At 42.9% G+C, this 24,171-nt stretch overlaps 1 protein-coding gene across 1 annotated transcript in view; it reads left to right on the top strand.

Annotated features, from left to right (window-relative positions):
- Positions 1 to 21,037: 21,037 nt before the first annotated feature.
- GFAP (glial fibrillary acidic protein) overlaps positions 21,038 to 24,171 on the top strand; it is a 9,864-nt gene continuing 6,730 nt past the window's right edge. Inside the window, exons 1-3 of the mRNA XM_027873211.1 lie at positions 21,038 to 21,486; positions 23,462 to 23,522; positions 23,897 to 23,992. Coding sequence (XP_027729012.1) covers positions 21,038 to 21,486; positions 23,462 to 23,522; positions 23,897 to 23,992 — 606 coding nt within the window. The remainder of the gene's footprint in view (positions 21,487 to 23,461; positions 23,523 to 23,896; positions 23,993 to 24,171) is intronic.

Here is a 24,171-nt window from a genome sequence, read left to right as displayed (position 1 = left end):
GTAGACCATAAATTTTTTTTGTCCAATATATTTTTATCTTGTTAAATATTTCTCAATTGCATGTAAAATATTTTTAACATTGATTTTTTTAAATTTTAAGGTCCATATTCTTTCCCTCCCTCCTGCCCCTCTCCCGTCCTTGAGAAGGCAAGCAATTTGATATCAGTTATACATGTGAAGTCATGCAAACCATTGCCATATTAGCCATGTTGCAAAAGAAAACATAGACAAAAAAAGTACACTTCAATTTGCATTCAGAGTTCCTCGGTTCTCTCTCTGGAGGTGAATAGCATTTTTCATCATGGGTCCTTTGTAATTTTCTTGAATAGAGTAGTCTTTCACAGTTGATCATCCTGACAATATTGCTGTTACTATGTACAGTATTCTGGTTCTGCTCACTTCGCTTTGCATCAGTTCATATAAGACTTCCCAGGTTTTTCTGAAACCATCCTGCTCTTCATTTCTTATAGCACAATAGTATTCCATCACAATCATATACCACAACTTGTTCAGCCATTCCCCAGTTGATGGGCATCTCCTCAGTTTCCAATTCTTTGCCGCCACAAAAAGAGCTACTATCAATATTTAGTAGACAGTAAATTTTTAAACACCTCCCCCTACATACCTGCCCAGCATAAGGCATTACCAGCTGTGCTCAGTAAGTGATGGAATAACAGATAAGGGCCAACTTGAAAACAGACGGTGGTCTTTCTAACCTCGACTAGATTGTGAGTGCATTGAGAGGAAGGATAGGTTATTTTATTTCCAGTAATTTGCATGTAATAGGTATTAGATAAATATTTGACCGAAAAAAAAAAAGCTAGCATCATGGCTAGAACCCTGGTACTTTAGAATCCAGAAACCTTGGACTCCAATCCTGCCTCTGCCACATGATAATTGTGTGACCATGGGAAAATCACTTAAGCTCTGTGCTTCAGGGTAACTTAGCCTGTGAGTCACAGAGAACAGCTGCAGATCTACGTGGGGTAGAGGAAGTTTCAATCCCAGTGTCTTTCTTTCCAATTAAAGGGTTACATGGAGTATTCAGGGAAGACTAGCACCTTTGGTATGAGGGATTGCCGAGCCCTTTTCAGGGCTGCTCGTGCACTTTTAGTGTTGACCTGGCATTCACCTGTGGCTCCAAGAAACTGTAGGACAGGCAGTGGCCGCACCTTGGTAAAACTGTCTCAGCAGGTAACTAAAGTAGGTTGAGGGTAATCAACAGGCCTCAGACCCATTGATGAGTTAGGGGGATGTGTACTCCAAGCATGTGAAGATTTTCCCTGGTGGAAAGGTTGGATGAAGATAATTTGTTCCAAGGGCCATGAAGGAGGCTATAGCAGGTGCTCTGGAGAGCTCAGAGCTTAGCAAGACATTGAAGACATCAAGGTCATCCACTGCAACCCCAGGCCAAAGCCAGTTGTCTTGACTTTTGTCCTGTCACCAGACTTCTTCCAGATAACTCTGGAAGAGAGTTGAGGCTGACAACTTTGGGCAACTCTGCCTCACTAAAATTCAGTTTGTGCATCAATCAAGACATCACCCTGTGAGGTCATTGGCACTCTTCAAAAATAAAGGACAAACAAGTGTTATATGGGGAAATTGAACATGAAAACAGAAAAAAATTTCAATAAAAATTAATTTTTTAAAAAGTCATTCATTTGCCACTTAAAAGCAAGGTAAACTTGTTCCCCTCCCTGGGCTATTTCCTTATCTGTAAAATGAAGCAACTGGAATAAAAAAGTCCTCAGGGCCTCTTCCAGTCCTCCCAACTCTTCCAGAATTCTTAGTTTCTAGAAATATTTAATTTCCTTTTTTCAGTCCTCTCTGCTGAGTCCCTTCTAGGACAATTTATACTCTTCTCCCTGCTTGCCTTTCTGTCCTTTTGTTCTAGATCGATGCCCCTTTGGTACTATGCTGAACCTTTTGTGAGATTGTGGAAAAAGCTGTTTGCGTGGACTTGGAATTTACCTCCTTTGAAGAATATGGTACTGGGCAAAAAAGACTGCCTTAAAAAGCAGTACAGACAACTAACTCAGCCCTGCTCATTAGACTCTAAGGCTTTTATTTAACACCCTTCTTTGCTTGAATAGTTAATAAGCAATTATTGAGTACCTGCCTCCTCTAGGTTGCAGTGACCCTCAGGGCTGTGTTTGCTAGGATTCTCTTACTTAATAGCAGGGTCTCCCACCAGAAAGTAGACCTGAGGGGGGAAGTGCAAACTAAAAACAAATCCAACTAATTCAGTTTAGTTAAAAATCTCATTAATTTGGGCAGAGCTGATTGAAAATTTGTGGCCATTTAACCAGGCCTGCAATGAAGCTCACCTTTGCTCTTTCATGGAGAAAGGGTTTGTTTAGCAAATTCATGGTACAAACAAGATTCCAGGAGGTATATTTAACCTATTTAATAAAACTAAAAAGATTTTTCAAAACATTGTTAGTATGTAAATAATGCTATTTCAAATGAGTTATTTATTTGGGCTCTCCTCCACTTGGCAGCTTTTTGTTAGCCATTAGTTCCAGTTACTGTTTGCACTTGAAAGTAATAAAATTCCATTTCTTTAAAAAAGGCCAGTGCTTTTCCTCTTCCCTTACCCCATTAGTCTTAATGAGGCTTTATTGTATAGGATTGTTCACCAGTGGCATGATAGCAGAACATCTGGCCAGAAATTAGCTTCAGAGGAATAGAGTGGGGTGGAATTGGTGGGATGAGGTGGGAGATGGGACATAAGTTGGCGGCAGGAGTGGGGAATGTTAGAATCCTGAAGGAGCAGCTCTGTGATACGGTTTTGCTCTTGGTAATCAAAAAGTGTTAAGATTCTTTACAAATGAACTTTTTTGTGTTTTGACTTCAATGATAGGGCTTTTTCCACAGTCCCCTGCCTCCCAATATACTTGGTGAGGGGCATGAGTTGGTGCCACAAAGACTGGCTGTTTGAAAAGCCTCCCAGAAAGCTAGCAAGGGGCCAAGGGGAGCAAGCGCAAAGCAGGCATTGTGTTGACAGCAGAGTTCCAGCAGTGACATCTGTGGGTGGCTCTGGGGCTCCAAGATTGGATTGTTCTCACATAAAAAGAGTCATCTGTGAGATCTGTTGATCGATACCTTGCTCCATTCACTGGGTGCCCCACTTGGGCAAACGTGCCCTGTCTCATCCCACATCCTCATCTAATCTTGCTGTCTCCCACCCTGGAGCTCTTGTAGAGATCATGCCCTACATCACAGCATAATCGCTCCCTCTTCTGACTAGCTCTGTGCCTTCTTTTCCAGAGATAATTCTCTAAATCCATCCTTCCTAACTTCCATATATCTGCGGAGGGCACCACCATCCTTCCAGGCAGCCAAGTTAAACAACCTGCGACTCTTCTCTCTTCTTTATTTCTCACGTCCAATCAGTTGTCAAGGCTTGTCATTCAACTCCACAACATATCTTGCATCTGTCCCTTCATGGAGCCCCCATTCTAATGCAGCCCTTTATCATCTCTTGCCTAGACTATTTTAGCATCTTTCTAATTGTTCTGCCTGTCTTCAGCCTCTCCCCTTTCCAGTTCAGTCTCCACATAGCTAACAGATTGACAGTCTCATACCAAGGATCTGACCTACCTGTCACTCCCCTACTCAATAAATTCCTATTCCAATAAGTTGCCTCTAGGGGAGCTAGTGTCTTCTTTTCCCCATCCCAGAGGGAAAGTACTTTGTATCTGCTTTTTTGTGTTTATGTTGTATCCCCCTGCCATGGAATGGAAGCTCCCTGAGGGCAGGGACAGTCTCATTTTGGGCCTTTTTATCTTCAGGTTCTAGCAGAATGCCTAGTACTTCGTTGTTTGTTGTTCAGTTGTTTCTGATTCTTTATGACCCCATTTTGGGGTGTTCTTAGTAGAGATATTAGAGTGGTTTGCCATTTCCTTCTCCAGCTCATTTTACAGATGAAGAACCTGAGGCAAATAGGGTTAAGTGACTTGCCCAGGGTCATACAGTTAGAAAGTGTCAGAGGCTCATGAAGATGAGTCTTCCTGATTCCAAGCCCAGTGGTCTATCTAGCTATAAGCCTAGAACGTAGTGGGCAATTAAGTTTGTCAAATGAATGATCTCTATTATGATACCTCTCAGGAGGCATCAGTGGTGGAAAAAAGCCCTAAATTGGAAATCAGAAGACCCTGGGTCTCATTTCCCTGTTCTGCCACTCAACTTTGAGCAGGTCACTTCTTTTCTCTGGCTCTCGGGTTTCGTCTTCTGTAAACTGAAAGGACTGAATTAGGTGATCTTTTAAAATCCCTTCTACCTCTAAAATCCTATTATCCTACCCAGGATGGAGCTCTGCTTTCACTGAAGGGGGATGGAGAAGATTACGGGAGGCTTACTTGATTGACATGAGCTCAGGAGTCCTGATTTCCAGTCAACTCCACCCCCCCATCCAGGGCATCCTATTCCTCAAGGAGTTCTCAGTATGATTCCTCTCTACTTTCTGTTGTGCTCTGAAGCTGCTAGTTGGTAGATGCTAAAGAATCTTTACATCTTTCCCTCTACCTGCTGGGGAAGAAGGAAGGCTGAGCGTGGGGGTGAGGGGAGGGATGGGGGAGGAAGAATCAGACTGGTGTGTCAGGACTTTGGTGACCGGCCTTCTGGGAAGCAAAGTTTGTCCCTAGGGCTGGTGGGGTGCGTGAGCGAGACTCCCAGTCTCCCTGGGAAGAAGCACAGCAGCTTTTTTGCAGTTCACCTCGGAGACCTCCCTCCCTCGCTCACCCCCTGGCACTAACTTCCCTGCTCGCTCCTTCCTGTTAATTTGGAGAGCTGCTGGGTTGGAAATAACACGGAGGCTGCTGCCGCTGCCGCTACCGTCGTTCTCCTCCCGCCCGTCGCACATCTGGCCCCCTCACCTCTCCCCCTTTCTGGTGGAGGAAGGGAGGGGGCCGGTGGACTGTGAAAGGGGGCGGGGAAGAGAAGCAATTAAAAAACTGAGCGCAGGGTCAAAGGCTTTGCTGGAGAGGATGGGGGTGGTGGGGGAGAAAAGTGCTGAGCTTATTAAACACCCCCGATGGCGTCCGTGCCCCCCAGACCAGCTCCCCTTAGTCAAGTACCCCTCTGCAGCTCCTGGGGGGCTGCGAAGGTGAGTGAGCTTATGTCTTTAATGAGCTCAGGGAGAATCAGAGAGAAAGAATGAGAAAGAAGTCTTGTTCACATCTTCCCTTCGACCCTGTCAGCTCTTCGGGAAGTTCCGGGCGAGCCTCTGAAAACAGACAAAACAAAACAATCTTGGGCAGGGTACTGGGAAGAAGGGATGGGGATCTAGAGGAAGGAAAAGACCCATTACCAACAAACCTTGTGGTTTGAGAAACCCAGTTCCTCTCTCAGGGAGCTGCCAGGATGATGATATCCTTGGAGAGCTCCCAGGAGCTCTCCCGTGTTCTCCAACATATGGGAGAGATTCCACCTCTCCCATCAGGAAGCCCCCAAGATTAGCGAATCCCTTACCTCAGGATAATCCCAGTCTAATAGGCCATGCTCTTGAGAACAGCAGCCCAAACTGCCTTGGACTCCAGTCTCTAGACATCAGGCCTTGGGTAGTGAAAGGGAAAAACAAGCCAGGTGAGGGGAATCAGAAAAGGTTGGAAGGTGAGAAGTATGGAGCTGGACAGAAGGAAAGGATAATATGGGACCAGAAGGATGCCACCGACCAAGTATACCTAGATTTCAGCAAGGCATTTGGCAGAATCTCCCAGGGTATCTGTGTGGATAAGATGGAGGAATGTGGTCCAGATGATAACACAATTGGGGGGTTTTAGAACTGGTTGAGCAATAGGACTTGTCATCAGTTGATGACAGCCTGGAGATCAAGTGAGTGAGATGGAGAGATCGGCCCTTGATGCTGGTATTCAATATTTTTCTCAAAGACTTGTGTGAAGGCATAGGTGGCATGCTCATCCAATTTGTAAATGACACAATTCTATTCAACAAGTGTATTAACCCTTTCCCTCAAGGAGTTATGGTTCTTAAAAATATGTGTGTATACATTTATATGCACATATTTATACATATATAAACATTTATATGTTCATGCACATACACAAATTGTGTGCATACACACATGTATGTGTACATGTACATATATACACACGTGTACATATACACATATGTACATATACATAGAAGCACTAGGTGGCCCAGTAGATAGAGCACTGAACCTAGATTCAGGAAGACCTAATTTCAAATCCAGCCTCAAACACTTATTAGCTATGTGATCTTGAACAAATGACAACTCTATTTCCCTCAATTTCCTCAACTGTAAAATGGGGATAGGGATAATAATAGCACCTACCTCCCAGGGTTGGTGTGGGGAATGAGATAATATTTGTAAAGCATTTGTGCCTGGCACATAGTAGGCGCTAAAACAATGCTAGCTATTATAATGATATACATACATATACATACACACATGTATATATGTATATAATATATGATATACTTTGATCAGCATGGGAATTTTGATCTGCTCCATTTCTAATCTGGATTGTGATCTTTCTTAGGTAACCTAGCAAGCCTGCTCCCCAGGGGCTCAGCATATTCATGCCAAACTTAGTTTGATTTTATCTCAGAACTCTCCAGCTCAAGAGTCCTCATGACTCAAATTCCCCAGTAGCTGGGATTACAAGCCCTCAGTTGCCTCTGTCTCTCTGATTAGAGGGTTGGAGGAAGAGGCAAAACACGTCTCCCAAAGCCTCCATTTAGAGAAACCAGCCAAGTCTTCATTTCCCACCAGCTGTACTGTTTGGTTTCAACTCTACCATCATCACGTCCCCACAGAGTTACTTTCATTTTTTTGTTGTTGTTGTTGTTGTTTTTTTAGGCAATTGGAGTTAAGTGACTTGCCCAGGGTCACACAGCTAGTACGTGTCAAATGTTTGGTCTGTGGCCGTATTTGAACTCAGGTCCCCCTGTGCCTAGCACATAGAAGGCACTTAAGAAATGTTTATTGTATGGTACAAGAGTGTGCCACCATGGGGCAGCTAGGTGGCACAGTGGATAGAGCACCGACCCTGGATTCAGGAGGACCTGAGTTCAAATCCAACCTCAGACACATAACAGTTACTAGCTGTGTGACCTTGGGCAAGTCACTTAACCCCATTGCCTCACCCCCCAAAAAATAAAAAGAGTGTGCCACCATATAGGTAGGAGCTTACCTTCTATGGGGGGGGGGGTGGAAGGAAAGTACATCCTGTATATAAGTCAATATTGTGCAAAAAAAACTTGATATGGGAAAGAATGCTAACCACTGAGGAGATTGGGGAAGGCTTCATGTGGGAGGTGGCATCTGAGTTGAACCTTTGAAGGAAGACCAGGTTCCTGAGAAGCAGAGTCGAGAAGATACTGCATTCGAAGCATGGCTTATGCAAATAAGTGGAAACTGGAGATGGAAGCTGAATGGAAATTTAGGGAACAATTAGTAGTCCCATCTGGCTTGAATGAAGAATATGTGAAGGGGAGTAGTATAAAATAAGGTTGGAAAGGTGGGGGTCGCAGAGTCAAATGGTAGAGAGCCTTAATACTGGGTTAAGGCATTTCTATCTTATTCCACAGGCAGAGGAAATTCAGTGAGATTTTTGAGCAAGAGAATCAATATATCAATCAGCCAACAAGTATTGACTGGTCAGACCCCAGCTTTAAGGATCCATCAGGTTGGCAGCTGTGGAGAGGATGAATTGGAGAAGGGAGAGACTTGAAGAAAGGAAAGCAATTAGGAGGCTGTTGTAATAGTCCAGGGAAATGGGGAATCGGGGCTGAATGAGAGTGGTGCCTATTTGAGTTGAGAGAAGGTTATGGATTTGGCTATGTTATGGGGGAAGAATTGACAAGAGTTGGAAACAAATCAATCTGAGAGAATCAATCTATCAACAGCAGGCATTTCTGAAGTGTCTACTATGTGTCAGTCGTTGTACAAAAGAAAAGTAAAACAGACCCTGTCCTCCAGGAGCTCATAATCTAGTCAAGAGTCTGGGATGATTCTGAAGTTACAAACCTAGATGACTGGGAAGATAAGAGAAATAAGGTGGTTTGGAGTTTAAAATAAGGAGCTGTCTCCAGTGTGTAGCTCACAGAGAGGCCAGGTTAGACATATCTCAAATATCTCTTCCTCCTCACTCCTCCATTTCTACCAGGGAGACTTTAATTCCTATTAGGAGGGGAAGCCAGAGGTGGAGGGCAGAGGGTAACCATTCTGCTCTCTTCAGAGGGGGGAGTACTGGACTAAAATTATATCTATCTGCCTCCTTTAATATTATTAGTCAAGAGGATGTAAATTTCAGGTTCAAGCTAAACTCCTGATTGTAATTTCTTAATGGGAAAGGAGGACTCCAAGCTTTATATCTAAAGCTTGACTCCTTTCTCATCAAATGTCAATTCCACAATGAACACACATAGCAAAAAACAAAGAAACCCATTTATTCATGTCAATAGCAAAACAGAAATAAGAGATATTATATATATGAAAATACATATCAGACAATAATTATTGAGGGAGCTCTCCCATTGAGAGTAAAGTAACTCAACCAAGAGAAAGGGTCCCAAATCTCACCCAATGGGACAATTCTCCAAAGTCTCTAGTGTAACAAACTAAGAATAAGGAGATGATCTAAATTCTATATGGAAGCTTCTTTCCTTCATGGCCCTGAAGATAGGTTGTAATCTCATGAGTTTTCTCTCTGGTTACTGGTGGCTAGAAGAACCCCGAAGAGGCTGGAGAGCCCTAAGAGTCAAAAGAAATTTCTCCCCTCTTCTGCTCCCACTAACTCCACCCACCCCTCCACACTTTTCAGGGCATTGTTCTCCATCAAAGAGGAGAGTATCCCATACCAACAGGCTCTGAAGATCAGGTCATGGGAGGAACAGGTTTAAGTGGAAAGATAAGTTTCATTTTGAACATACTGAATTTGAAATATCTGGAACATGTAGGCAGTGTTCAGCAGGCCATGGATAATTAGTGAAATTGAGAAGAAAGATTAGGGCTGAATCTATATATTTGGAAGTCATTTGCATTACAGATGATTCTCAAACCCATGGAAAAGGATTAGATCTTCAAAGGGGTGTAGAGAGAGAAGCCAAGAAGGTCCAGGAAAGAGCCCCAGAGCCCCCACATTAAGAGGGCAGGAGACCAATGATAATCCCACAAACAAGGCTGAGAAGAAAGGGTCAGATAGGCAGGAAGAGAACCAGGAGATTGTTACAGAAGCCAAAGGAGGAAAGAGTACTACAGAAAGGTCAAGGATGATGAAATCTAGGAAAAGACCTTTGACACTAGCAGTTAAGACATCAATGGTAACCTTGGAGAAAGCAATTTCAGTTCAGTCATGGGTTTGGAAACTAATGCAAAGAACTGAGAATAGAGTGGGTGATGAAGAAGAGGAATGGAGTTAGGAAATGTTGTTATTGCTTGTCCCTCATTCTTGAAGAGGACCAATGACATCAGGAAGGTGATGCCATGACTTGCAAGTGAATTGGATTTAAGTGAGGAAGGGCTCTGCAAAGTCACCAGCCTCACTCTCTCCACCAGAGCCACCGGGGTCCAGGGGCTAGATATAGATTAGGATGACTGAAGATGGCTCCAGAAGAAGGAAATGTAGACTTTTTTTCCTAGAATTTTGGCAGATGAAGGAAAGCCTGAGGCAGAGTCAAGTAATTTTTTTTTTTAAAGGATAGGTTAGACCTAAACATGTTTGTTGGTAATGAAGAAAGACTGAGGAGATAGAAGACATGAGAGACAGAAGAGTCAATAGAGAGATAGACTCAAAAGCACAAGGTTGTCATTGGCAAGGAGAAAGGCCAATTCTTCCTCAGAGATGGGACTTAAAGAGGAAAGGATTGATAAAGAGTTTTGAGGATAGAGTAGGGGAGAAGAGGGAACTCACGGCAAATGGCCTCAATTTTTTCAGTAAAGCAGGGCATCTGCTGGGGGTGGGGGTGAGATCATATTGGGGCTTGAGATCCAAGCTATGACAATTCCTGGGAGCTACTGAGGTAAAGGGAAGCTAAAGGTCATTGGAATCCATGAGACTGATGAAATGGGAAACCAGGATGTTGAGAGGACAGCAAAAATACCCAAGTATTTGGACAGGGATTGAATTGGAGAGTAAAATTGTGAGCCAGGTACTGAATTCCTTGAACAAGGAGTGAGAAGAAGGCCCTAGAGGGCAGTGGATCATAGCAACAGCAATCTGGAACAGATTACATAGCCAGATGGAGTGAACCTCGAGGGAGGAGTGATGGTGGCAGAAGAAAAGTCTAGAATTGGGGTTGAGGAACTTTTTCTTTCTCAGGATCTAGTATGTGTCTGAGGACATGGGGAATAAAAAGAGTAATCAGAACTGGACATGGTGAGTAGTCATGCAATGTCTTCTAAAAAGAGCAGGGCTTACATGGGTTCAAGATCTGTAGAGTGTGAAAAGAAGCAAAACTAAAAGGAATAGCAAAGCCATGAAATGACCGAATTGAGATCCAAGATCTTAACAGACTAAAATGATGGTTCAGTTCTAATAAGACAAAATTTAATAGGAATAAATATAAATCCCCACATGGGTTCAGTCTCCTTCACAAGTATGGGATAGGGGGAGTAATGACAAAATAACAATTCACATTCATGAGGTAGTCAGGTGGTGCAACGGCTACAGCACTGCACCTAAAGTCAGGAAGAGCAGAGTTCAAAATCAGCCATAGGCACTTACCAGTTCTGTGACCTGGGCAAATCATTTAATTGCTGTTTGTCTCAGTTTCCTCACCTGTAAAATGGGAACAATAATGACACCTATCTCCCAGGGTTGTGGTGAGGATCAAATGAGATAATATTTATAAAGCACTTTGTAAATCTTAAAATACTATATAATATGACCTACTTTTTGATTTTTTAAAATTTTAAACTTAAATACAAAATGAGAAAGGGGGAAAAAAACATTGCCACGTGCACAGCAGACCGTGAGAGAAGATTCAATATAAAACAATAAATTTTCATTTCAAGAAAACATATAAGAAATACTATATATTGTTTTCAAAGCTGCCCGGCTTTTCTTTGCTTTCTTGTTGGTTTTCTTTTGTTCTCTGTTGTGAATTTTTTACTTTATTTTTTCTCCCTTCCCCTACTCCCCTAAAGAAGGCTAAGCATTTATATATAGATATATAGACATAGATAGATATATACATAGGTATCTATAAACATACACATATAGACACAAAGACACTCATACACGTATATGTAAGAACATACTATGTTTATTTCCTCCTATCATCAATTTCTCCGAAGGTGGATAGCATCTTCCTTCATAAGTACAAGTCTTTCCATGTTTTTCTAAATTAAGCAGCTCATCATTTCCTATACCACAGCAATATTCTAACCCAATCATATCCTATCTGAGAGATTGCCTATGAAAGTTTTCCCCCACTTTTCTGCATTCCTTCTATTCTTAGCTACATAGCTTTTATTTATGCAATAAAATTACCAGAATTATCCTTTTTACACTTCAACAATGCTCTCATCTTATAATCTAGTTTAAGGTCCAATACTGCTGAATCTACTCCTTTTACATCTTTTCCCCCTGATTTCTTGAAGTTCCTGACCTTTTGTTCTTCTGAATAACTTTGTTATTATTTTTTAACTCAGTAAATTAATTTTTAGTAATTTAATTGGGATGATGTTGAACAAATAGATTAGTTAGGTAAAATTGTCATTTTAAAAGTTATTTTGACTTTGCCTACCCGTGAACAATAAATGATTACTTCAATTATTTAGATCTGAGTTTATTTGTATAGAAAGTGTTTTATGTTTATGTTCATATAGTTCCTGTGTCTGCTTTGGCAGGTATATGCTCAGGTATTTTATATTGTCTAGGTATTTTAAATGGTCTAAAACAATACTGAATAATATTGCTGACACATAATGTAGTTTCTCTATTTTTCACTTTTGATTAAATCTGTTTTAAGTTTCTTTATCTGAGATCATGATTATTATCCCTGCTTTTTTTTAACATACTAAATTCTACTCTTTCCCTTTATTTTGCCTGTATGTGTCTCGTTTATATAATGTCTGTATGTGTCTCGTTTATATAATGTTTCCTGAAAGCAACATCTTGTTGAATTCAAATTTTTAATCTGCTATCAGTTTCCATTTTATGAGTAAATTTGTTCCATTCACATTCTAAGCTACAATTATTTGTTGTATATTTTCCTTCTTCCTGTTTTCACCTTCTCACCTTATTTATCTCTCTCCTCCTTTGTCTCTCCTTCCTCCTTTGCTTTACTTCTATCTTCTCTAAAAGTCCCTCATTATCCTCTCCCCCCGCTCTATTGACTTGCCCTCTTATTTTTTTCTGGGTTCAGAAGATTTTTATACCCATCTAGATATATATGTTGTTCCCTTTTTAATCTATTCCCAATGACAGTAAGGTTCCAGTTCTATCTACCCTCCCCCACTAGCTTCTTCTGTATCAGTTTTTCCTTTTATGTCTCATTTGTATGAGTTAATTACTCTTTTTTATCTTTCCCTACACAATTTATTTTTGTAGAATCACTCCATCATACTCAGATCAGTCCATGCCTTTCTTTCAAACTACCTGAATAAGGACGACAGTCATAAGAATACTGCTAATATTTTCACATACACAAAGTAAACAATTTGACCTTATTGAGTCCTTTATAATAAATGCTACCTATTAATATTTTTAAAAATTTCTATTCTGAACTTAAACACAAAAAAATGGGTATTTACATATGTGTGTGTGTGTATCAGTTTTCAAACTTTTTGATCTCAGAACCCCTTTACATGCTGAAAAATTGTTTAGGGTCCCTGTTTATGTGGGTTATATTTAGTGATATTTATTATACTAGAAATTAAAATGCCTTAGTATTATAAAAATAGTTTTGACTTCACAGATTTCTTGAAAGGATCTCAGGGGGCTAGCAGAGCCAAGTTAGTGGATTAGGGTGGCTACTCAACTAAACTCTCCCAACACTCCTCACCAAACAACTTTTAAAATAACACCTCAAATCAAATTTTGGAGTGGCAGAGCTAACAAAAAAATTGAGGTGAGACATTTTTCCAGCCTAACAAAATTTAAGAAGACAGCACTAGAAGTCTGTGGTGCAGGGTTGGAGGTCTATGTGGAGCCCACACATGTAGTGGTATAACAACAGCAGCTTCAGGGATTCTCAGCCCAGAGACATTCTGGGTCAAACTTCCAGCGCAGAGAGGAGCATTGGTGGTTGGTCACAAGGGAGGAGGAATCCTGGTCACAGTTCCAAAGCAAAGAAGAGTGCTAGAGCTTTCATCTGCAGGGGTTCAGGAACACTTACTGGGTAAAGACCAGAACACAGACTAGGAGAGCGGTGACCATACCTGTCCTAGAATCACATCACCTTGGAAGCACCAAAAACTTGCAGACCCCCAGAAGTGGCTCTGAAAATAGTGACACAAAAAAGCCTGAAACTTGGCATAGTGCCTTCCCACTCCCAGGTAAGCAGAGCCCCAAAAGTTCTAAGTCAAGAAACAGACTGGAAAAATGAGCAAACGAAAAAAAAAAGAATTTAACCGTAAAAAGCTACTAAAGTGGCAGGGAAGACCAATGCATAAACTCAGAAGAAGACAACAGCGTGAAAACAGCTACCAAAAACCCTCAAAAAATGCTAATTGAACCCAAATTCAACAAGAATTCCTGAAAGAATTAAAGAAATAAACAAAAATGGTAGAGGGAAAATTGGGAAAATGATGAAAGAAAATGATGAAAAGAGAGCTAACAGTTTGGTAAAAGAGACACACAAAAAAAAATAATGAAGAAAATAACACCTTAAAAAACAGAATTGGCCAAATGGTAAAAGAGGTAGAAAATCTCACTGAAGAAAATAATTCTTTAAAAATTAGAAGTGGGTAACTGGAAGCTAATAATGCCAAAACACATCAAGAAAAATAAAACAAAGTCAAAAGAATGAAAAAAATAGAAGAAAATGTGTAATATCTCATCAGAAAAACAACTGACCTGGAAAATTGATCCAGGAGAGATAATTTAAGAATTATTGGACTACCTGAAAGTCATGATCAGAGAAAGAGCCTTAGACATCATATTTCAAAAAAATTATCAAGGAAAACTGCTCCAATTTCTTAGAACTAGAGAGTAAAATAGAAATTGAAAGAATCCACCATCACTTCCTGAAAGAGATCCCAAAATGAAAACTTCCAGGAATATTATAGCCAAGTTCTAGAGCTCTCAGGTCAAAAAGCAAATACTTCAAGTAGCTAAAAAGAAACAACTCAAATATTGGGGAGCCACAGTCAGAATCACACAAGAGTTAGCAGCTTCCACGTTCAAGGAGAAGAGGTTTTGGAATATGATATTCTGGAAGGCAAAGGGTCCAGGATTACAACCAAGAATAATCTACCCGAAGAAGAGTTCCAAGCATTCCTGATGAAGAAACCAGAGCTGAATAGAAAATTTGACATTTGGCTTAGATTCTTATAATCTAGCCACATCTAACCACTGCTCAGATTCCTAAAATCTAGCCATGGCTGGGATTCTTATAATCTAGCCATGGCTCAGATTCTTATAATCTAGCAACTGCTTACTCATGTTCAGACTCCTTAAGAGTCTGACCAACATGATGGATGTTCTAATAAACCTTGTCTTTGGCTGGAAAAAAAAAAGAAAATTTGACATTCAAACACATGACTCAAGAGAAGCATAAAAAGGTAAAGATGAAAGAGTAATCATAAGGGACTCAATAAAGTTAAACTGTTTACATTCCTATATGGGAAGATGATATATGTAACTCCTAAGAACTTTATTATTATTAGGGCAGTTAGAAAGAGTCTACATAGACAGGGGGCAGTGGGTGTGTATTGATTATGTTGAGATGATCTCCAAAAAAAAAAAAAAAATGAAGAGGTGAGAAAGAGGGATGCACTGGGAGAAGGGGGAAGGGAGAGGCAGAATCAGAAATTTTTGTCACATAAAAGAGGTATCAAGGTAAAACATTTACAGGAAGGGATCAAATGGTGGGTGCAGGGGGGCAATGCTTAAACCTTACTCTCATTGGAATTGGTTCAAAGAGGGAAGAAGAATGTATACACACATATATACATATATACACACACTCAGGGAAATAGGAGGGGAAGGGAATAAGAGAAAGGGGGAGGAATAATAAAAGGGAGGGTGGATTAAGGGAGGCAATAGAAGCGAAAGAGACTTTTGAGGAGGGACAGGATAAAAACAGAGAGAAGAAGAAATAGAAGAAAATGGAATGTAGAGAACACATAATAATCATAATTGTGAATATGAGTGGAATGAGCTTACCCATAAAACAGAAGCAGATTGCAAAATGGATTAGAAATTAGAAATCAATAATATGTTGTTTCCAAGAGACACACTCGAATCAGAAAGACTCACACATAGTTAAAAGAATGGAGCAGAATCTAATATCCTTACACTAAAGAAAAAAAAAGGCAGGGATAGCGATCATAATCTCAGACAAAGCAAAAGCAAAAATTGAGCTAATTAAAAGATATAATCAAGGAGACTACATTTGACTAAAAGGTGCCACAGACAATGAAGTAATATAAAAAATTTTTACAGCAAGTTTCTCTAATAAAGGCCTCATTTCTTGAACATACAGACAACCAAGTCAAAGTTATAAAAATAAGAACCATTCCCCAATTGATAAGTGGTCAAATGATATGAACAGACAGTTTTCAGAAGAAAAAAATCAAAGCTATCTATACTCACATAAAAATGCTCTACGTTGCTATTGATTAAATGAAAACCTCAAACCTCAAACCTGTAAGAAATGATAAATGCTGGAGGGGGTGGGGGGAAAAGGTACACTAATGCACTGTTGGTACAATTGTGAACTGTTCCAACCATTCTGGAGAACAATTTGGAACTATGCCCAAGGAGGGATAAAATTATGTATACCTTTTGACTGAATAGTACCACTACTAGGTCTGTATCCCAAAGAGATCAAAGGAAAAGGATTCATATGTACAAAAATATTATAGCAGCTCTTTTTGTGGTGGCAAAGAATTGGAAATTGAGGGATTCCCATCAATTGGGGAAGGACTGAATAAGTTGTGGTATATGAATGTAATAGTATTGTTACTATTGTTATATAAGAAATGATGAGGGGATGGTTTCAGAAAAACATGGCAAGAACTAGATGAACTGATGCAAAATAAAATGAGAAAAACTGGAAGATTATTGTGTACAGTAACAGCAATATTGTAATGATGATCAGCTGTGAAAGATTTGACTATTCTGATCAATACAATGATCCAAGACAGTTCCAAGAGACTCATGATGCAAAAATGCTATCCACCTCTAGAGAGAGAAGTGATGAACTCTGAGTGTAAACTGAAGTATTATTTTCTCACTTTTAAATTTTTTCTTACCTTTTTTTTTTACAATATTGCTAATATGGAAATATGTTTTCTGTGATTTCACATGTATAACTGACATCATATTGCTTGCCTTCTCAGTGGGTGGGAGAGTGGGTAGGAGTGAGGGAGAGAATTTGGAGCTCAAAATTTTTTTAAATGTTAAAAATAAATAACTGATCATTTAAAACAACAAAATAAAATAAAATCCAGATCTCTAATTTCATAGCTATAGGGAATTCCTGGAAAAACCTCTTCTACCAATCAATATTTGCAACCTCATGTCTTCATTGCCCAGGTCACTGAGAAGTTAAGTAACTTACTAAGAGTCATACAGCCGTGTGTCAGAGAAAGAACTAGAACCTGGGTTTTCCTAACTCCAAATACATTTTTTTCTGATATGTTCATTGGTGGCAAATCTCCCTCCTCTAAGGGTAGACTGGATTTTTTTTTTTAAAACAGGAAGACATCAGGTGGAGCTACATTTGGTGATGAAGCAAAGGCATCCCTTTGGAGTCAAAAACTGAGGGGTTACTATAAAGGATGAGAAGGGTTTTGTTTAAGCTGGAGCTGTGGCCTAGGCAGCTGGGTACTGCCATCTAGCTGCCATCTAGACGCTTCACTCTCACTCAGTGTCTGGACAGGAAGTTGGCCATGGGGTCAGCCTCCAATGGGGTCCGGCTGACAGCTTCTGCGCTTCCCTACTCATTCTCCTCCCAGCCAGGACCTCTGGACCCTTTGTAGTTCTAGTCAGTCAAGCTCTGTCTCCCCAAGGGGACAACTCACTTGGACCGTAGGTCTAAAGATGGAAGGACCCTCAGAGACCATCTAGTCCAACCCCCTCATTTTACAGAAGAGGAAACTTTGACCCAGAGAGACTGTGACTCACCCACAGTCACACAACTAATAAGTTTCATAGGCAGGATTTGAAACTAGGTCCCTTGACTCCGGAGTCAGGGGTCTTTCCAATGTGCTATGACAATATCCCTAAACCTGAGTTGTTTTTTATTTTTTAAATGAGACGGTTGAACAAGATAAGTCAGTAAATCAACAAGCATTTATTAAGTGCATGCCTGAGCTAAATGACCTCTAAGGCACCTTCCAGTTCTAACATTCTTTAAAAAAAATATAACCAAAGATCTGAGACAACTCCACAAGACTCACAATGGAAAACACTATCCACATCCAGAAAAAGAACTGTGAAGTCTGAACGCAGATCGAAGCATACTGTTTGCTCTCTGTTTTTCTTTTCTTCTTTCTTGTAGTTCCTCCCATTGTTTCTAATTCTTCATGACTAATGTGAAAATATGTTTAATATGAATGCAGATGTAGAGCCTATATCAGATTGTGCACTGTCTTGGGGAGGGGGAGGGAAGGAAGGGGGAGAAAATTTAGAACTCAAAATCTTATGGAAGTGAATGTTGAAAACTAAAAATAAATTAATTTAAAAATGTAACCAAGGGTCCAGACCTTTGCTAGTTGACTGACTCCTCAACTAACCTCTGCCTTCCTCCATGATCCTTCCCTCTGCTGGCCTGATGTTCATGAGGCTGCGGTTCTAGACTATAGAGGGAGACGTAAGTGAAGGGAGAATGTTGTCAGGAAAAGACCCTAGTTGGAAGACAGGGGATAGTCAGAAAGGGACCTAGGTAGAAGGAGAGTGGTCAGATGAAGCTGAGGGCTCCCGGCTGTAGTTTGGGGTGCATCTGTCCTGCTGGATGTATCTCAGAATCAAATCTGTCTGTTTTTGTGACTGTCTGTGTAGAGGGTGGTAATGTGGTATAAGGTTGGAGGCAGGAACAGGAGCAGGGCTTCAGGGAGGGTTAGGGAGGAGGATGAGGCAGGGAACCAGGAGTGGGGCTGCTCTTACAGCTGTCCCCTGGGTATGGTGATGGGGCAGTCACTGGCAGATGGGCAGTGATTCAGAAAGACAGCAAGCAGCAGAGAAGGAAATTTCTCAACGCTCTTATCTGTCACTAGTCCATCATGATCATTACAAAAGCAAAGAAGGGTTACCTAGCTTGTTTTTGTGATTTCTTATTCTCCTCCACTGGCTTCCTTGCTCTTTCTCAAACATGACACTCCATCAACCAACTTGGTGAATTTTCACTGGATGTCTTCTGTGTCCTGATGTCCACCTCCTGACTTCTCTGGATTCCTTAAAGTCAGCTAGAATCCCACTTCTACAAGAAGCCTTTATCAGACCTCCTTAATGCTAGTGCCTTCCCTCTGATTTATCATCTACCTACCTACCTAAATACCTACCTATCTATCTATAATCTATCTATCTGTCTGTCTGTCTGTCTGTCTTTCTGTCTGTCTATCCATCTATCTAGATATAGTTTGTACATGTGTGTATGTTGTCTTCCCCAGTAGAATGTGAGTTCCTTGAGGGTACAGATTGTCTTTTGCCATTCTTTGAAATCCCAGTGCTTAGCACAGTGCCTGGCATTGTATGTAGTAGGCATTTAATAAATGCTTCTTGACTGGACTTGATAGCATCTTTAAAGTTCACTGGAGCTTTACTTTCTCTAGGATATAAATGGCAGGTGTTGGTGGGAGGAGTACACAAACCTGTTGAATTCCATCGGAAATGTCCTCAGTTTCTCTCTAAAAAATGAAGACGAAAAATTCTAACCTCTCAGTCTTGCCCACTCCCTAATACCTTCCAGTCAGCCCTTTTCCTACTTGGGGGGAGCCCAAGCCTTTCCTGAGTCCTGCTTCAAGTGTTCCAGACCTAAAGCCTTTGGGGAGTGTAAGTTCTGGGAAACACGAACAACATCTTGCTCTTCCTCCCTATGGGGGCTCCGGGAATGCCCAGATCTGACTCCAGCCCAGGCTGGTGCCACTGATTGGCCCACTATAGAACAAGCTCTAACTGGAGACAATGTTTTGTGATTCAGACTCAAGGTTCCTCTGAGTTTCCCAGAGAAACTGTGGTGGGGAGGGTCAAGTTGGTTTTGTGAAAAAAAGTTGGGGAGGGGGCAGCCGCTACAAGCTGGAGCTGGGGCCTCTCTCTGAAGATGATTTGTCTTTTAGCTTTTGGTCTCCCTCCTCCCCTCATCCCCCGCCTCTGCTCCCCTTACCCGGCCTCTTCTGCCTGCTGCATGACTCACCTTGGCACAGATATAATGGCTCCAGGGTGGGCACAAAGCCCACTGCCTACTGCTCACCAGCCCGACTCCACTTCTTTCCGAGAAGCCCATTCAGCTGAGAGCTTGGGCAGCACCCTGGTTTGGCAGTCTTGCATCCCTGGAATAAAAGCAGCTTTGCCTCCTGGGGGGAATGACATTTTTCTCCTCCCAAACCCCTCAGAACAAGAATCCTTTCAGCAAGTGCCCTGGCAAGTAGAAATCAGCAGCCTGAGAATAATTGGGACAGGGTGGGAGGGGATGCCTACCTCACAGAAGCTCAGGCAGACTGGAGCTTGAACTCTATGTTATCGAAGCAAGAACACTAAGGTCTGGAGACAGGACAGTAGCCAGGAGTCCCAAGGCAGGGGAGAGGACCCAGGCATCAGAACTCCCAGTTCAAAGTTTACCTGGAAGGGTAACTTGTTCCCAAAGTTCTCCTCCTCCCCATCCCCTTATTTCCCAGAGTACCAGTCCCTAGCTCTTCTGCCTGGGAACTGGAGGATCTGATGTGTGGGAACTCAGGGGCTATAAATCTTCAGTGAGATATTGGTGGGGGAAGGGAGAGGTTGGAGTTGGGGAAGGGACCCTGGGAACTCTCCCTGGGAGACAACTCAGCACAGCACAGCCTCCACGGCCATCTGTAATGACTTTGTGGAGCTGTCCAGTCTTGGGCTCTGGTGATGGGCTCAGTCAGAGGTGGCTTATGGACCAATGCAGAGTGGCATGGTTGGGAAGGCCAGGGGAGTCCTATGCCCTCCTCTGGCTCATCCTTAAACAACCTCCCCCACCTCCACCACCTGCCAAAGTCATTCCTTTCCCTTCCTATCAAGAAGGAAGACCAGGTCCCAAGATCATGAGAAAGTGGAAAGAATGCCAGAACAGAAGTCAAGAGGGTCTGAATTCTAGCCCTATTTTTGTCACTAGCTACCTGAATGAACTTGGACATAACTGAGGACCTCTCTGGACCTCAGTTTCCTCTTCGCTAAAATAAGAGGATTGGATTAAAAGGTCCTGAAGGTCCCTTCCTGTTTTGAGATTTTAGGAGCCAGGTTTCTAGACTGATAGGTCCTGGCCAAGCTCCAGGTCCAAAGCTCTTGGTGTGGAGGGAAACAGAGAAGGAGAGTCTTGGGGAATGGCAGTATCCTGGCCTCTGTTTGGAAAAGGGAATACCCTCAAGAAGCCCTGTGTTTGCAGTGGGAAGGACTATGAGGTGTGTCACAGTAGAACAATTTATTCCAATTCCTTGGAGACTACAAAGGCCAGCAAAAAGACCTTCTTTCTGTCTCTGTCTTCCCTTCAGCAGACTAATGAGATGGAGAGGGGGGAGTGGGAGAAGAGGGCTCCCCCCCCAGGGGGCCTTTGGTCAGAGCCTCATCCTTTTCCAAGGGACAGTGCCAAAGTAAACATGGGCAGTGCCAAACACCAACAGCTTAGGGTAGTGAAGCTGGGTGTGCCTTTCTATAAAGCCCCCTTGGGGCCCCCTGCTCGAGCCAGAACCAGGGCCAAGATGGACAGACGGCGCATGGCCTCCTCTACCCGCCGCTCCTATGCCTCCGAGGTTGTGGTACGCTTCCCGGCCCGCCGCCTGGCTCCAGTTGTCCGGCTGTCCCCGAGCAGAATGCCACCTCCAGTTCCCACCCGGGTTGACTTCTCCGTGGCTGAGGCACTCAATGCCAGCTTCAAAGAAACACGGTCCAGTGAACGGGCCGAGATGATGGAGCTCAACGACCGCTTTGCCAGCTACATCGAGAAAGTTCGTTTTCTGGAGCAACAGAACAAGGTTCTAGCAGGGGAGCTCAACCAGCTTCGGGGCAAAGAGCCCACCAAGCTTGCCGATGTCTACCAGGCTGAGTTGCATCGGCTCCGGTTTCAGCTGGACCAGCTGACTGCAAGCAGTGCCCGGCTAGAGATTGAGAGGGATAACCTGTCTGAAGATCTGGCCACCCTGAGACAGAAGTGAGTAGGTGGTTGTCCTAAGGAAAAAGGGAGAGGACAGGGTGCAGTGTGACTTTGAGTAGGTTGGTTGCCCTCTCTGGAGCAAGGTGCTGGGTATCCTGAGTCAGGTCAGAACCTCTCTGGGCTTCAATTTCCTCATCAGCAAAATGAAGGGGTTGGATTAGGTGATTTCTGAGGTCCCTTCTCAATCTGAATCTATGATGTTGTGGTCTATTTTCCCCAGCTTAATAAGAGTGGTCCCTGCTTCCTGGGTCTGCCAAAAGGCTGGGGAAAATGAGAAGACATGAAGCTAGAAAAGGGAGGGGAAGTAGACCTCAGGGCCAAAGCTCCTCATTCTGTTTTCTTCCCCTGAGAAAATGTGTCTGATTCTTGGAGTAGTAGCTCCTTCTGGAGGAGAAGTACGGGACAAGTGCCAGAGTGACCAAGCTCTGGAGACTTTCGCCTGACTGGGTGACTCTGGGCATGTTGCTTGACCTCTCTGGGACTCAGGACTGTGTAAACAACAAGGAGGGGGAAAGGGATGTGAGTGTCAGAGGGGACGAGAAAGTTAGATTCTGGGTGTACGTGAAACTGCAGTTCTTACTCTTTAGACTCTGGTTTCGGGGGCCTATCAGTCACTCAGTTTATTAGTCTGCTCATCCCACAGACTGTGAGCCTCGCACCCCTGTAAGCAGGGTCTCCTGTGCCGAGCCCACAGGGGAGATATACACACCCCTCTGGGGGAGCCACCAATCTGACCAGGACATTCAAAGAGACACATTCAAAGCAGAGACAAGGAGGGACTCTTGGGTGGAGCTGTGAGCATCAGTGCTAGGGGAACGCATGGGGAATGGAAGGAAGCCGAGAAGTCGGGTGGGAAGAATGAAGGAAGGCATCTTGGAGATGAGGGCGCTGGGGAGGAAGGAAGGGAGAGGGCTAAAGAGTGAGGATAGAGTGGGCTGCCAGGGTGGGTGTGAGACTACTGTTCACATTATTCTTCATGGTCACCTCCAAGAATTTGGAGGCCCTCAAGTTATTCAACTCATCAATTTATCCATACTACAGACTGACTAGCCCCTGTGGGCAGAGCCTTGTTCTAAGTGTGGAGGGGAGATACATGCATCACCAGGGATTACCTGGATATAGATTGGAAAACAGAAGCTGGAAAGTCCAGAGAATGAGTAGAGATAAGGAGCCAGTCTAAAGAGGCCTTGAGAGTCTGAGCAGTATGGTAGGGCCAGGCTGACATCCAGATTTAGAGATGTATTCCTCACTCTGGGGCCATGTGGACAATCTGCTCACACGCTCTAAATAGGCATGTTCTCGGGGAGCCGGTGGTGCCCAGGGTTGAATGGGCAATAGAAAGAAACCCCACAGAGAAACTTCTGGGTTATTGGAGGGGGCTGGAAGGAAAGAGGAGGGGATGGAGTGCTTTAAATGTGTGCATATCATTATGTAGAGAGATGTAGAGGGTTAGTGAAATAATGTGAGCACATAATCCACTAACTAGCTGCATGGCTTTGGGCAGGTCACTCCCCCAACTCTGGACCTTCATTTTCTCCTCTGTCAAATGAGGGAGTGGGAACCAGGTGATGGCTGAGGTCCCTTTTGGCCCCAAGAACTTATAACTAGGATTCTATCCAATGTGTGTTTGTGGGAGCACGTGTACAGTGTTGGGGCCAAAGGTTTTGTCCTCCCCTTAACTTACCCTTTATCCCAGAGGAATGTTGTGGCCCTTCTCTCTGTAGCCTTCAAATGGGCAATTTGATGCCACTATGTAGCACAGTGGGTAGCGTACTGGACGCTTCCTGGTTGTGTTACCCTGGACAAGTCACTTAAGCTCTATTTGCTTCAATTTCCTCTACTGTAAAAATAAGGATGATAATAATAGCACCCATTTCACAGGGTTTTTTGTGAGGATCAAATGAGATCGTATTTGTAAAAAGCACCTGGCACATAGTAGGTGCTGTATAAACGCTCATTCTCTTCCCTCCAGGCTCCAGGATGAAACCAACCTTCGGCTGGAGGCAGAGAACAACCTAACAACTTATAGACAGGTCAGGGGATTTGGAGGGACTGGAGGGAACCAGGGTAAAAGGTGGTGGCATCCCCTAAGGTCAGCCTCTCCCTGCCCCTCATCTCTGCCCCATCCCCTGTTTTGCCTTTGTCTCTCCCTAATCCATCATCCTTAAGCTCTGCCTTCTTTTCCTGTGCCTGGCTTGTCTCTGGTCCTCTCTTTTGTCCCTGTTCTACTCATTCTCTGTCCTATTCCCTTGTCCCACTGAAAAGCCTTGTTCCTGAAGAACAGAAGTTGAGTAAGAGCTGAGGGATAAAGAGAATGTATGTATGTGTATGTGTCTGTCAGGGTGGCAGTGGGGAAGGGGATGATGTCTTGGGGTCAGAGCCAGTCCTTCTCCTCTCCCTGCTGCAGGAGGCAGATGAAGCTGCTCTGGCCCGCCTGGATCTGGAACGGAAGGTTGAGTCTCTGCAGGAAGAGATCCGCTTTCTCAGGAAGATTCATGAAGAAGTGAGAAAACCAGGATGTACCAGGATTTCCCTTCTCCTTGTATTCCCTTGGCCCCCAAAACACACAGGCATACGCTGGACAGTTACATGCACACAAATACCCAATGCTCATCACAGCCATAAGCTTCTTTCTCCTCTCTTCCCTCTCATTTCTCTTTCTCTTTCAATATCTCCCCCCCC

This window comes from Vombatus ursinus, unplaced genomic scaffold, assembly GCF_900497805.2.
Source record: "Vombatus ursinus unplaced genomic scaffold, bare-nosed wombat genome assembly UNPS02014801.1, whole genome shotgun sequence".
NCBI lineage: Eukaryota > Metazoa > Chordata > Mammalia > Diprotodontia > Vombatidae > Vombatus > Vombatus ursinus.
This window is presented reverse-complemented; position numbering and strand designations above follow the sequence as displayed.